Source organism: Mobula birostris, chromosome 12 (assembly GCF_030028105.1).
Source record: "Mobula birostris isolate sMobBir1 chromosome 12, sMobBir1.hap1, whole genome shotgun sequence".
NCBI lineage: Eukaryota > Metazoa > Chordata > Chondrichthyes > Myliobatiformes > Myliobatidae > Mobula > Mobula birostris.
The window spans coordinates 62,021,576-62,035,674 of record NC_092381.1 but is presented as its reverse complement, the minus strand read 5'-3'; the positions used below and the strand labels follow the sequence as shown (position 1 = coordinate 62,035,674).

Below are 14,099 nucleotides of genomic sequence, written 5' to 3'. Positions count from 1 at the left end.
CATTAGGTGCTTTATCATGGAAGACAAAGGCTATCTCTTGGCACATCCAACTCTAATTGACCCCAAAGGCCATGCGCCTGTGGAGCAGCAACACATCACCCACAAAGTAATGGAAAAAAAATCACGTGAATGTGTAGCTTTGCAGAGTTCATTTAAAAAAAATATAGAGTATAACTTCGCTGCAAACTGCATTGCAACTGCTCACTACTTGGTCAATGTACCGGATGGTTGATTTATCCCATTAGTTCTTAGTTGACTTGGTATATGGAGGTTTTGTTAAAAAAAACGGAAATAATTTATTTAAATTTGTAAGACTTCTTCTACAAAGACGTAATTGGGCTTCTTAATGTGTTTTCTTGCTGGAGATAAAATATTAAATTGAATCTGATTCTTTGAGGTAGACAAGATAGCTGGATACCAGAATCAGATGGCTGTGTTTTGGGAGCATTGTTAATGATTGACTACCCAAACTGTTTAATTGATGGATCCTCAAAAGGACTTGTATGTTCTGAGTGACTTTGAATAATCCAATTTTATAATTCATTGTAACTCAGTGACTTAGCTATCAGCCAGACAGGAAATCTAGATAGGATCGATTGCTTTTCTGATTAATAAATATAGCCATAGAGCACGTTTGCAATGCTCATACTTGTAGGCCATGTCCATATTCACTTCAACATTTTTGTAATTTGTGATAAAGTGGTAAGCTTGCCAGCTCAATATGCATTTGTTTTTATCGATTGTGGTGCCCACTTTTCTTAGATTATGATGTGTTATTTGTGCTGTTTGCAAGGAATTCCGCTGAAATTGGTGCTAAAACAGTGTCTCCATTGCTGTATCTGTTATTGGATAATACTGTTGCATTTTTAAGTGACCCTAGGTGGATGAGTGTCCTGTGCTGATGACCTTTGTGATTTAAATAGCCAAGCTCCTGCAGGCCCCTGTGAATAATGAGAGCTAATTAACCCCATCATAATGTATGAGAATGGAATGTGTTCCAAAAGGCGACCATATGCCTATATCAGACAAATGAAGGCATATGCATAAGCCAGCAATTTGATTCAGATACCGGCCATTAGAATGGATTTCTGAGTTGTAAGAATTAAAATAGTAAATAATGACACAATTCTTCAGCGTGTGGATGCAGTCATGAAGTGTACGTCTTTTCTTGCTGTGCTGTCAGAGAGTTGAAGATCTATGCAATTGTAACATTTTAATAGAATTGAAACTAAATGTTTTCTTTATTTTTTTTAATCAGGAACCTCTGGTGGCAAATGACATTCTAAATCATCCTAATTTTGTGAAGAAAAATCTTTGCAACAGTTTCAGTGACAGAACAGTGCAGCGGTTCTACAAATTTAACACCAGCATTGTAGTAAGTCTGTCTTTAAACACCACGATTTAGAAATTATTCCAAAACTCCAAAGGCATACTTTGTCTAAAGACATTGCAAATCAGAACAGAAGTTTCTGAGCCTTATTGTCACTTTAGGAGAAACTAGGAACAGATTCCAAGGGATAAGTGACCTATCCTGGGTGATTTTGCAGTGCCTGGGTTGCTGGCAATAAGTAGGAGCATTGTTTAAATCTCCACACATGTATGCTTGCTTAGCCTTTTTAAACCAAATTCATGGTGAAAGATCATGTGACTTAAGCCAATTGATGTCACTGCAGCTTCAGTAGCCTCCAAGTATGGAGGAGGAGGCTATTTCGAGAAATGCACGGTGCATGTGCAATAATGTGTCATCTCATTTAAAGATCGTGATCTTAATAAAGTTCTGTAACCAGACAAATCAAAATGTGCTCTTTGATAGGCACACATGTCTGGAAATTCTAAATACATCAATGGTTGAACTAAATCCATCTGCAATTTTCAGAAAATTGAATGCTGTTCATGTGTAAAATTATAACTCTTAACTTAAAATTGCCTTCAAATCATCCAAACTGGGGTGAACCTATTCATTCTTTTCTCAGGTCCTCCTGTCCCAGCAACATCCTTGTGAATTTTCTCGGTACTCTTTCAACCTTGTTTACATTTTTCCTGTAGGTACTGTAGGTAACCAAAACTACACACAATACTCCAAGTTGGGCCTCAACAATGTCTTATACGAATTCAGCACGATTTTTAAATATTATTGAAAAGACAACTTGGCTTCTTGCCATCCGTAGTAAAGTGCCCTTGTTTCACAGCACCAGCAACTAAATAGAATTATGTGCTAATTATTTTTTTTCAATCCTTATTCGGAAATCTTTGCCCCAGGTTGCTGGAAGAAGCTTGGGGGTTTTGCCACATTTGAGGAATAAGCTTTCTCTGCTGGCAAGCCAATGCAAACAGCAGCTCAACTTTGTGGGCACAGAAGCCTAATTTATTGTGTGTTGTAACATTCTTATTTCTCCTGACACACAGTAGGTAAAGGGATTTAATGCTGGAAGAACTTCTCTTTAACTGTAACTTTGGACAGGGTCAGTTTAGTAGCAAATAGTGCCCAGGGCATTGGAGAGAATGCCCTACAGATACTGCCATTTGAACTTTTCCCTCCACCTGAGAAGGCAGGTGAGGCCTTTGCTTTCCACCTGCAAGTATTGAGGATGAACTAACTGTTCAAAACTGGTCTGGGTTAATCAGGTTGAACTTTTGTGTTTAAATCCAGTAAGCGTGACCTGAAACCACAACATTCTCGCTTCAGGTGGTAAAATCCTGATACGGAGCCAAGGTTAAGATTAATGTTCTGGCAAGATGACTTCGGTTAGTTTGTAGCTTTTGGTCATATTGCTCGTCAATAATGAGAACCTCCTTAGTGGAGGAAAATGAACTAAGGTCACAAACAGAGCAGGTACGATCAGGGCATGTTGCTGCTAACTGCCAGCAAAGTTCCACTCTCTCCAGGGCCGTCCTGAACTGTTTTAATATGTTTTCTACGTGAATGCACTGTTTCCAATACAGTGTGCTTGTGAGGCTGCTGCAAGTTTCTCATTGCGCCTGTGCATACAACAATGAACCCAGCTTTAACTTTGAAGAGATGATCTGTGCCTTATGACTGTTGGTTTTATAGCTGTCACTGCCACCAAAGAGAAATGTACCTCATTTTGGCAGGTGATTACTGTAGACACAGGCTCCTCTGTACAAAAGAAGCTTCAAAAGTAATTTTGGAGTGCCATTATGTTAACAGCCCTGCATTAAATATGTAACAGTGAGTGGAGGGAATGATCACCTCTGGGTTTGCTATCAAGTCATACACCTGCTGTCCTCATTTGTGAAGCTCTGCTTCACTCTCTTACACCATGCTTCAGTACTGCCTTCTGGAGATGGTGTAGCACACAAGCTATATCTTCCAATCATCGTAAACAGCAAGTTTTCTTCACCAGGGTGTTAATGCTGCATTGTCATGTTATTAGTATGCAAGTTTTCTCTTTTTCATTCCTTTCCATTAGTCTCACAAGTGATTTGTGTGTCAATGTTCCTCCAAGTATTCCTTTTTCCTTGTGCTGGATTTGCCTGCAGTTTTCTACACATTGGTATGCAAAATGCAGCCATTTAAACTTCAGCCTGAAGCAATACGAATGAATTAAGTCTGGAAATTGTCTAGAATTTTTCACAAACCATTTGGTGTGGATTACACCAGCCAACGTTAAGATCCCATGCTCACCTTCCTTTTCAACCAGAAATAATGAGGTTAATTTTAGCTCCCCGATAAGATCACATGAACCTCAGATTGAATGCAGTAATATAATCTTTAACCCAGTTTATTGAAACTGTTTTCTTTCCATGATATTACTGTACATTTTCTTTTGATAGGGTGATCTGACAAATCTTGTTCATGGTAGCCATTGCTCGAAGTACCGATTGACCAGGATTCCTGGCACCAATGCATTTCTTGGAATTGTCAATGAAACATGTGATGCACTTGCTTTCTGTGCCTGCAGCATGGTGGACAGACTTTGCCTGAACTGTCACAGGTCAGTGTTGTGTCACTTAAATTGGATTAGAATTGTACATTAACATCATAAGGAGGTTAATAAGTTAGTAGATTTTCTGTGCCATTCATAATTGAAGATAGCGTGGCATTATGTTGGCAAAAAATGGAAATGAGCATTATCTGAAATTGTCATATAAAACAAAGTTAAGCTGTGTATGCAATAGAAATAAGAATTAGATTAGATTATGAAGACATGCAGTCCTCTTTTATTGTCATTTAGTAATGCATGTATTAAGAAATGATACAATATTTCCTCTGGTGTGATATCACAAGACACAGGACAGACCAAGACTGAAAAAAAACTTAACAAAACCACATAATTATAACATATCGTTACAACAGTGCGACAATACCATAACTTGATGAAGAAGTCCATGAGCACAGTAAAAGTTCAAAGTCTCTCAAATGTCCCACATCTCACGCAGACGGGAGAAGGAAGAAAAACTCTCCCTGCCATAAATAGTGAACACAAGTATTTGGAAATATTAGTAAATTGTTTGGAATTCTGTGCGATTACTTTCATGGCCCTGACATTTTCTAAGGACACTACATTTTAGTTCCTTATGTGTTTGTAGCTTACTTTATATGATTAAAAGCTCATTTCCAAGGTTTGCTCAGTAAACATTGGCAATTAGCAAGAGGAAGACTTGGTAAAGCCTGTCATTGAAATTAAGCAAAAGGCAAAAATTTTGTTTAGTGAGCTGTTTCTTGTCTAATGTTATGTCCTACATTGTTTTGCCCCATCAGGGGCACTCTTGTAAAGATGATCCCTACTGGGTAACTTTCCACTGTGTTCATCCCAATGTGTAGTGATGAGGCTATCTATTTATGAATAACCTTGCTTTACAGCAGGGGTCCCCAACCTTTTTTTCACTGCCGACCGGTTTCACATTGACAATATTCTTGCGGACCGGCCGACCCGGGGGGAGCGGGGGGTAGGGTTGCCAACGGACAAGAGTAGGGCCAAATACGTTGTTTACACAGAGAGACTACAATGACCATGAAGCCTTGCGCGGGCACCAGTGCGCATGCGTGCTTTGCGTATGCGTGTACGTGCCGATGTTTTCTACAAATCACTTTTGGCGATTCTGTTGGTGGGGCGGGGGATGTTAATCATGACTGGAATATAGGTGATAAGTGGCTAATACACTCAATTTCATTTCTAAAAGGGTTTATCTAACGAATTTAATATTAAACATATAGTGCATGAATATAGCGATAAGTCAATTATCAGGGGAGCTTGAAGTAAGTGTTGAACGAACTTCCAGTAGAAGTGGTAGAGGCAGGTTCGATATTATTTAAAGAAAAATTGGATAGGTATATGGGCAGGAAAGGAATGGAGGGTTATAGGCTGAGTGCAGGTCGGTGGGATTAGGTGAGAGTAGCGTTCGGCACGGACTAGAAGGGCAGAGGTGGCTTGTAATTGTTATATGGTTATATAAGTAAGTCAATAGCATCATAACATTTTAAGTAATGTTTGGATATTAAACACAGCACATATTTTCCCCGTATGAACATATAAAATCATTGCAACACACCAATATCGCTGAATCAGTGGGAGCCCTGGGCTGAATGCTTGTTTCCCTGAAACAAGATGGTCCCATCGAGGGGTGATGGGAGACAGCGAACGGGGTTCCTTATGTCCAGTCTATTACACAATTTGGTTTTCGTTGCATTCATTGCAGAGATATGTTGGAATTGGAAGCAACGTTTTCAGTGCTTTCGTGGCTATCTCAGGATATTTAGCCTTGACTTTGAGATCCAGAATGCTGGCAGAGGTGTTATGTCAAACGTACTTTTCAGCGCGCCGTCATTTGCAAGCTCAAGGAGTTGATCTTCTTCCCGCGCTGACATGGGTGATGCGCGGGTAATGACCTCGCGTGCGTAATGGCTCAACAGTGGGCATGACAAGCAATGAGGAAAGGTGCAGCTGACTCCTATCGCCAAATCATATTGTTCCTCATGGCCCGGTAGCGCATGCTTTGCGGCCCGGTACCGGTCTGCAGTCCGGTGGTTGGGGACCACTACTTTACAGAGACATCAAATCACTTGTGGAAGTGAAGATTGGAGTTAATTTTATTTAATAAGTAATGGTTCTTCAGGAAGTGTTTTGGTCCTTCAATTATTTATGCTATTTATGAAGTCCATGGTCAATTTCGCAGGTGGAGGTGAAACGGGGTGGTAGAGGGGAAGAAAGATGGAGAACAAGGCAATTTGGTGCACTTAGTTGAACTTCTACCTCACAGCCCAGTGCCCTGGGTTTAGTCCCAACTCACTTCTCTTTTCTATGAGAACTCTTTGTGACTGCATGAATTTCCTTCCATAATCCAAAGACATGCCACCTGGAGGGTTGATTGGCCACTGTATATTACTCCTCATGTAGGGTGGGTTAATAGAATTTTTGGAAATGTGTGATGAATTGGTTACAGGGAAATTTAGTGGGGGTTGAGATTGTTCTGTGAGGTAGCAGAGATTCAGTTGATTGAACAGTTGCCTTTTATGTTATTATGAAATATTAATATCCCAACTCATATAATGAACATAGAATCCTTTAGATGGATGTTAAAGTAATTGAATTTGCTGGAAAATGCCTATCTCTAATTCAAGGTAAATGCTGAGAACTGAGGAATGTTTAGAGGCATTGATTACTGTTTTCACCTTCAGCATCTTTTTACATGACAGATTGTAAGGATGCTTGTTGGATTTGAGTTGTACAATAAGTTGTGGGATGCTGCACCTTTCAATCCTCTCTGGCCCACTGAACCTAGAGCTGTTATGTTTTCCTGATTTGCCATACACTGCTTCAAAGCGCAGTTTAAATTTATAATTCTCATGGGGGAACAATGGGACAACAGTGATGTTGCACATAAGGCTTTTATTCAGCAAGTGAGTTATCCTCTTTGAAGCAATAATTGATGTTAAATTCTATAAGCTTGTTTTGGAGAAGTTTGGCCAGGATTTTGGGGATGGGGAGAGTGTTAACATAACTGAAAGGAAGTGTTTTATTATTTCATTGAGCACAAGGAAGAAATGTATCTATATGAAAAGTTGGTGAGAGGCGATCAATTATGTTCTCATGTAACATGTACTTTGTTTTATTTAGAATGGAACAAAATGAATGTGAGTGCCCCTGTGAGTGCCCCCTGGAGGTGAATGAATGTACTGGCAACCTGACCAATGCTGAAAGCAGGCAAGATTTCTCCTAAATTATGTTTTTAACTTGAAATAGTCTTAGTAAACGGATTTGAGTGATTGCCTAATTTGCTCATTGGTTTTTGATTACTTTTAAACAAAGTCTCCAATTTAGCTGGTTTTCATACCCATCATATTTTTGCAGGTGTTTTCAGTGTCCTGTGTATTCAGAGATACATTTGATAGAGACTGTTTCATCTTTGACATCAACGTAACATTTGATTACGCGTGGTATCAGAAAGATGTGGTAGAATTAGCCAATAGGCATCAAGAGGAAAGCACTGCAGGAACTGGAGTATACCTGAATGATGAAAGATGTTGAGGTTGCTGAGGTCAATCCTCACAACCCCAGGACATTACAGCAGCAGGACGGCATCATGAGCTATTTCATGAGTGACTTTCCTTCCTTATTAATGTCAGAACTAGAGATGTTCACTGACAGTTGGACAGGATTTGATTCTATTCAAAACTCCTTATCCTGCATTCAGCATGGCACAAATAACATTTGGATGCAAACTGATCCAAGCAGAAAACAATTGTGCTACAGAAGTGGCAGCCAACAATAGAGTTTCATCACCTACCTTAGCCATTCAGTAGTATCTCCATTACAAAGCTCACACCAGCACCATCGTGCAGATCACTATTGACCAGAAACTCATTTGGGCTGGCCATAGATAGCATTGGTTACAAAAGTAGGTCAGAGTCTGTGTATTCCACAGTGAGTGACTTACCTCCGCAAACTTTTCCACTTTCTGCAAGGCTCAGGTTAAGTGAATCATGGAATACTCTCCGCTTGCCTAGATCAGGGAAGTTTCAGCAACTTGTGAAGCTTAACACCATCCAGAAAATAGTAACATAATTCATACCTCATTGACCACCCTCAGCATTCATTCTCTCTGTCACCAGTCCACTGGCTGTAGAGTGTACCATCTACCAAATGCATTGGAGTTACTTCCCTAGGTTATTCTGACAGTCGCTCCCAAATTTACAGACTCTACCAATAAGAAGCACAAGAAGAGCAGGAGCGTGAGAGTACCGCCACTTGCACGTTCCCTTCAGACTGCATTCAGAACGGACTTGGGTTTTAAATTCTGATCCTTTCCACCCAGGACCTTGGCTATTGGGAGGTACTGAGGCTCTGGCCAGCAAAAATAAGGAGTCATATATTTTGTTTAGGAGGTCGCAATTGAGTGAATCCCTTGATGACCTTAAAGAGATTAGAAATACTTGTAAGTGGGAAATCAAGATAACAAAGAGGGTATGAGATGGATCTGGCATGGAAGGGTGAGGAAAATCCCAAGAGGTTCCTGCAGAGTCGGGCCCCTTCGAGATTAGCAGGGCCACCTGCAGGAGGTGATGGGATTTTAATCTAAATACTTCTTGTTGTTTACTGAGGCGAAAGTCGTTGCTCAGCAGGTAAAAGAATCAAGTGAAGATGTTTTGGAAGGCATATTACCAGGATGGTAGTATTTGCTTTATCGTTAGCCAGTGGCGATGTTCCTGAAGACTGGAAGATAGCTTAAAAAAAAAGAGTAGTAAGGTCAAGGCAGGGAATCCCAGGATGGTCAGCCTGGTATCAGTGTTGGGGAAGTTACTTGAGTTTCTGAGGGACAGGATCTACCACGATTTGGATAGTCAGAGTCAAATTAGGAGGTCAGCAGGCTTTGTTCATGGGAAGTTGTATTTGACTAACCTTTCAACATTTTTGAAGAGGTAACCAAAATGGTAGGTGAGGATAGGACAGTAGATGTCTATTCTGACATGGGCAAGACCTTTGACAAGGTCCCACATGGAGGTAGGCCTGGAACGTTAGGCATAATGGAATTCAGGGGGAGCTACTGTAGTTAGGTGGATTCAAAATTGGCTCCAAGTTAGGAAGCAGAGATGGTAGTAGGTTGTGTTACGAGGATTGCCCGTTAGTAATAATGATCAGTTAGGCATAGAGAGGATTTATATTTACTGGCAAGTACCTTTTTGGCTCAGTTCACAAGCATGCACATTTACACAACTGAATAACTGTGAACACTTACTAAATTTCTCTGACCCCTCATGAATAGTGAAAGAAGAGAAAAGATAATACCTGGGAAAAAGTCTGTGCTGGCCAGATATTCCTCGTGGTCCCGATGTGATCTCCACATACCTGACGTGGGGTCATCCACATCCGCAATGGATGAAGGTGGTCTCCGGAGAGTTGTCACTGCTTGTGCTCCCAAAATCCTTCATTCTTATTCTTTCCCTTATTATATTAATCTCCGATGTTTAGTTTCATTGGCTCGAGGTAATCTGACTGACCTGTGTCAGCTTCCTGTTGGATGTAATCCAGAGCCACAAGCAATATTGTTCTATGGCCTTTGCCTTCAACTTCATGCCTTAGGTGATTTCTTTTACTCTATTCAACTCTGACTGGTTCAAACCAGTCAAACCGTGTCCCCCAGACACTGGTCCTGCTGCAAACCTACCATTTTACACAGTAAATAGCTACATATTTGGGAATGGTCGCAGGTTTAACAGATCATCAGAGACTCATTGTCTCCACGTTCATTTGCTCTGAATAAGTTATCTCAAAGCAAGAATCAGTTCATCAAACAGTTCGCAGAGTGGCAGCTACAAGGGCAGTCTCACAAAATAGCTGCCCCCATTCCTGTTCACTGATTGTGGTTCTTTCTGACCAACAGTTGTGTTTTGTAATGGAAGCTGGTGACCAGTGACGTGTTGCAGGGTTTGATGTTAGGATCCTGTTAATTCATTTTCAAAAATAAATGCTTGGGATACGAATACACGAGGCTTGATCAGTAAATTTGTGGATGAGAGGTGATGCATTTTGGAAAGTCAAACCAGAATAGGACTTGCACTCGGGAGTGTAGTAGAACAATGGGACTTGAGAGTAGAAGTGTATACTTCATTGAAAGTGGTGTCATGGGTAGATAGGATGGTGAAAAAGACATTTAGCATGTTAGCTCTCTACAGTCAAGGCACTGAGTATAGGAATTGGGATATTATGTTGCAGTGGCTATGTTGTTGGGGAAGTCACACTTTGGGAACAGTGCACTGTTCTGGTGACCTTAAAGGAAAGATGTGGTTAAACTGGAAAGAGTGTAGAAGAGATCTATAAGGACATTTACAGGACTAGAGGGTCTGACTGAAAGTGAGGGATTGGCCAGGTTAGGTCTCTATTCCTTGGAACAGAGGAGAGTGAAGGGCAACCTTATAGAAATGTTTAAAATTATAGATAAGATGGACAGTAGCAGTCTTTTCCCTGAATAGGAGAAACCAAAACCAGAGGCCTAGATTTTATGGTGAGAGGGAAAAGACTTGAAAGGGACCTGAGGTCAAGTTCTTTACACAGATGGTAATGAACATGTGGAATGTGAGGAAATGGTTGAGGCATGTACAGTAGCATCATTTAAGAAGCACTTGGAGAGGTGGACTTATAGGGAATGGGCTGAACGCAGGGAATTTGGGCTAGCTGGGTGGTCAGCATGAGCTTGCTGGGCTGAAGGACCTGTATCTGTGCTGTTTTCTTCTATAACTGGGTCTGTTTTAATTAGAAGATCTCCAGCATTTCAGTTAGTCAGATTACCACCAGCTTCTCAGTTGTGGTTATGGATGAGTAATTGGTCTTCGTGGAGCCAAAGTTACGATAAATAATTAAAGACATCATTGTCCTCTTCCTCATTAATTGAATTCAATTTCAGCGATGATGTTTGTGGTCAGAGTTTGTGGGCTGTTACTATGGGTTCAGGACCCTTGTGTTGGAGAGAAACGAAGGTCAAGTGGAGTTTTGCTCCTGACGACCTTTAATGTCCGTTTATGTGTTAAGGACAAGATTCGATTCATTTCTTCTGTTCTCTTTGCATAGGCTTGTCAAAACATATTGCATAGGCTTAATCATGAAGAAGGAAGTGTTGTCAGTGTATTGTACTGCTGATAAACCTAGAACAAAACGCTGACAAGAAATCCACACCACTAGCACAGATAGGGAGCGATAAGTGGGGGTGAGGGTGAGAGTGGATAATACTTCAGATAGTGTGACAACAAATGCTTGCATTGTGTATAATTGATTTTGTATTTTAATATAACAGGAATCCAAGTTGTGAAGTCCACCAGGAGCCACTGACTCTTGCTGCCTTTGATCCCAGTCTACAAGAAACCCTCCCACAGTGCATCAACACCAGATGCAGCCAAAGGACATTGAGCGGGTAATGCCAGCTTACAGCACATAAATCTGCAGCCTGGAAGTGTGCCAGGCAGTCTTTTTCTCCCTGTTTGAAATAGGTGTCACAAGCATAGATTTATTCTTTTACTAAGGATAATCGACAAGAATAGATTAATCTTGATTTCGTACAACTCTATTCTTTATCTTGCTTCATTAATTTCTGACTTAGTCATTTGCATATTTCTTATTCTGGTAATATACAAACCAATTCCTTATGTAAGTGACTGGCTTTTGATATAAGGACAACCACTGGTGGAATAGAAACATTACTAAAGCTTTGTGCTCGCGTATTCAGCTTTAACTGTTCTTAGGCAGGAGAGTAGATGAGGTAAACCTCTGCCCCATTTTATTAAAGATGAAAGCAGCAAAATCAGGTTGCTAACCTGTCAACTTTCCTTGAAAGTGGATAAAGATCAGGATTCCCACTACCAACCAGGGTAGAAATGAAGTTCACATAAGATTACCAGTTGTATGAATGATTTTTTAGATAACCTAGACTTCCCTGAGATTTCACAGGATATGTCTTCTATGTTAGATACTCCCATTACCACAGATGAGATTAAGAATGTTATTTCCTCTATAAATTTGGGGAAAGCTCCTGGCCCTGATGAGTTTACTGTAGAATTTTATAAATGTTTCGCACCTTCATTAATCCCTTGGTTCTGTAGGGTTTTTGAGGCTTCATTAAAACTTGGTAAACTTCCCGAATCTTTCAATAGAGTGTCAATCTCTCTAATATTAAAGAAGGATAAAGATCCTGTTCAATGTGCATCTTATAGACCAATATCTTTATTAAATGTTGATTCTAAAGTTTTTTCTAAGTTATTAGCAAACAGATTAGAAAAAGTACTTCCTTTTATTATTTCGGAAGACCAAACGTGTTTTATTAAAGGTCGTTACTCTTTTTATAATATTCGCACACTGTTAAATATTGTTTATACTCCCTCACAAAATGTTCCTGAGTGTGTTATCTCTTTAGATGCTGAGAAAGCTTTTGATAGAGTAGAATGGCCTTACTTATTTAAGGTGCTTGAAATTTTTAACTTTAGCTCGAAATTTATATCCTGGATTAAACTGTTATATCATTCTCCTGTGGCCTCGGTCCGTACTAACTCTCTAAGCTCACCTTTTTTCCCTCTTTTTCGAGGTACTCGACAAGGTTGTCCTCTTAGTCCTTTATTATTTGATATTGCATTAGAACCTCTTGCAATTGCCATTCGAGAATCTCCAAATATTACTGGGATAACTCGGGGCTTAAAGTCCCATAAAATATCACTCTATGCTGATGACTTACTTTTATATATTTCTAATCCCCAAAAATCCATCCCTGCTGTTTTAGAGCTATTAGCACAATTTGGTCTTTTTTCAGGTTATAAATTAAATCTTAGTAAGAGTGAACTTTTCCCGATTAATAAACAATTTCCCTTATATTATAACTTTCCATTTAAATTGATTAATAATTATTTTTCATATCTTGGGATTAAAATTACGTAAATACAAAGATTTATTTAAGATTAACTTTTTACCCTTAATTGACCATATTATTCAACTTTCATCTAAATGGTTTCCTTTATATTTAACTTTGATTGGTCGTATTAATGCAGTTAAGGTGTTTTTTTTGCCAAAATTTTTATATATATTTCAGGCATTACCAATTTTTGTTCCAAAATCTTTTTTTGATAAAGTTGACTCCAAAATTTCTTCATTTATTTGGCAAAATAAAAACCCGAGACTGGGTAAAATACATTTACAGAAAGCTAAGAGAGATGGAGGTTTAGCATTACCTAACTTTAGATTTTATTATTGGGCAATTAATATTTGACATATGAAATTTTGGTTACTTGACCAGGATATACTATCCATTCCTAAATGGGTAGCATTGGAATTACAATCTGTTCAGGGTTATACACTTGGCTCTATTTTAGGTTCCTCTCTTCCTTTTGATTTGAAACGCCTTAAACAGGTATCTAACCCAATAGTTAAATATACCTTACGTATTTGGTTTCAATTCAGAAAATTTTTTGATCTTAACCAATTTGGGCTAGCGATTCCTATTTTAGGTAACATATTTTTTCCTCCTTCTTTTACGGATCGTGCTTTTCAAATTTGGAAGACTAAGGGTATTTCACGGTTTTTGGATTTATTTTTAGATGGTTCCTTTATGTCTTTTGAACAATTATCTAATAAATATAATTTATCAAGAATACATTTTTTTAGATATCTACAAGTTAGAAATTTCCTAAGTATTATACTTTCTTCCTTTCCAATGCTTCCTCCTACATACACTTTAGATACTATAATTAACCTTAATCCATGTCAGAAAGGTGCATCGGCTATGATTTATAATATTATTATGAAACTTAGGAAAGCTCCATTTGATAAGATTAGGGTAGATTGGGAACAGGAATTGGGGTCTATCATTTCCGTGGATGACTGGGGGCAGATTTTACAATTAGTCAATACTTCCTCTATCTGTGCTAAACATTCCTTAATTCAATTTAAAGTTGTTCATAGAGCACATATGTCCAAAGATAAATTAGCTCGCTTTTATTCTCATATTAATCCTTTTTGTGATAGATGTCCGGGGCAGATAGCCTCTTTAACTCATATGTTTTGGTCTTGTCCTACTCTGGAAACTTTTTGGAGAGACATTTTTAATATTATCTCCAAGGTATTGAATATAGATATCCCTCCTCACCCTATTACTGCTATCTT

The 14,099-nt window shown here is 39.1% G+C and overlaps 1 protein-coding gene across 2 annotated transcripts in view; it reads left to right on the top strand.

The window, feature by feature from the left end:
* cachd1 (cache domain containing 1) overlaps positions 1-14,099 on the top strand; it is a 193,594-nt gene that overhangs the window by 167,091 nt on the left and 12,404 nt on the right. For both annotated transcript variants that reach the window (XM_072273892.1, XM_072273891.1), the window contains exons 19-23: positions 7-106; positions 1,259-1,375; positions 3,796-3,956; positions 7,080-7,166; positions 11,251-11,367. In XM_072273892.1, the coding sequence (XP_072129993.1) occupies positions 7-106; positions 1,259-1,375; positions 3,796-3,956; positions 7,080-7,166; positions 11,251-11,367 (582 nt within the window). The remainder of the gene's footprint in view (positions 1-6; positions 107-1,258; positions 1,376-3,795; positions 3,957-7,079; positions 7,167-11,250; positions 11,368-14,099) is intronic.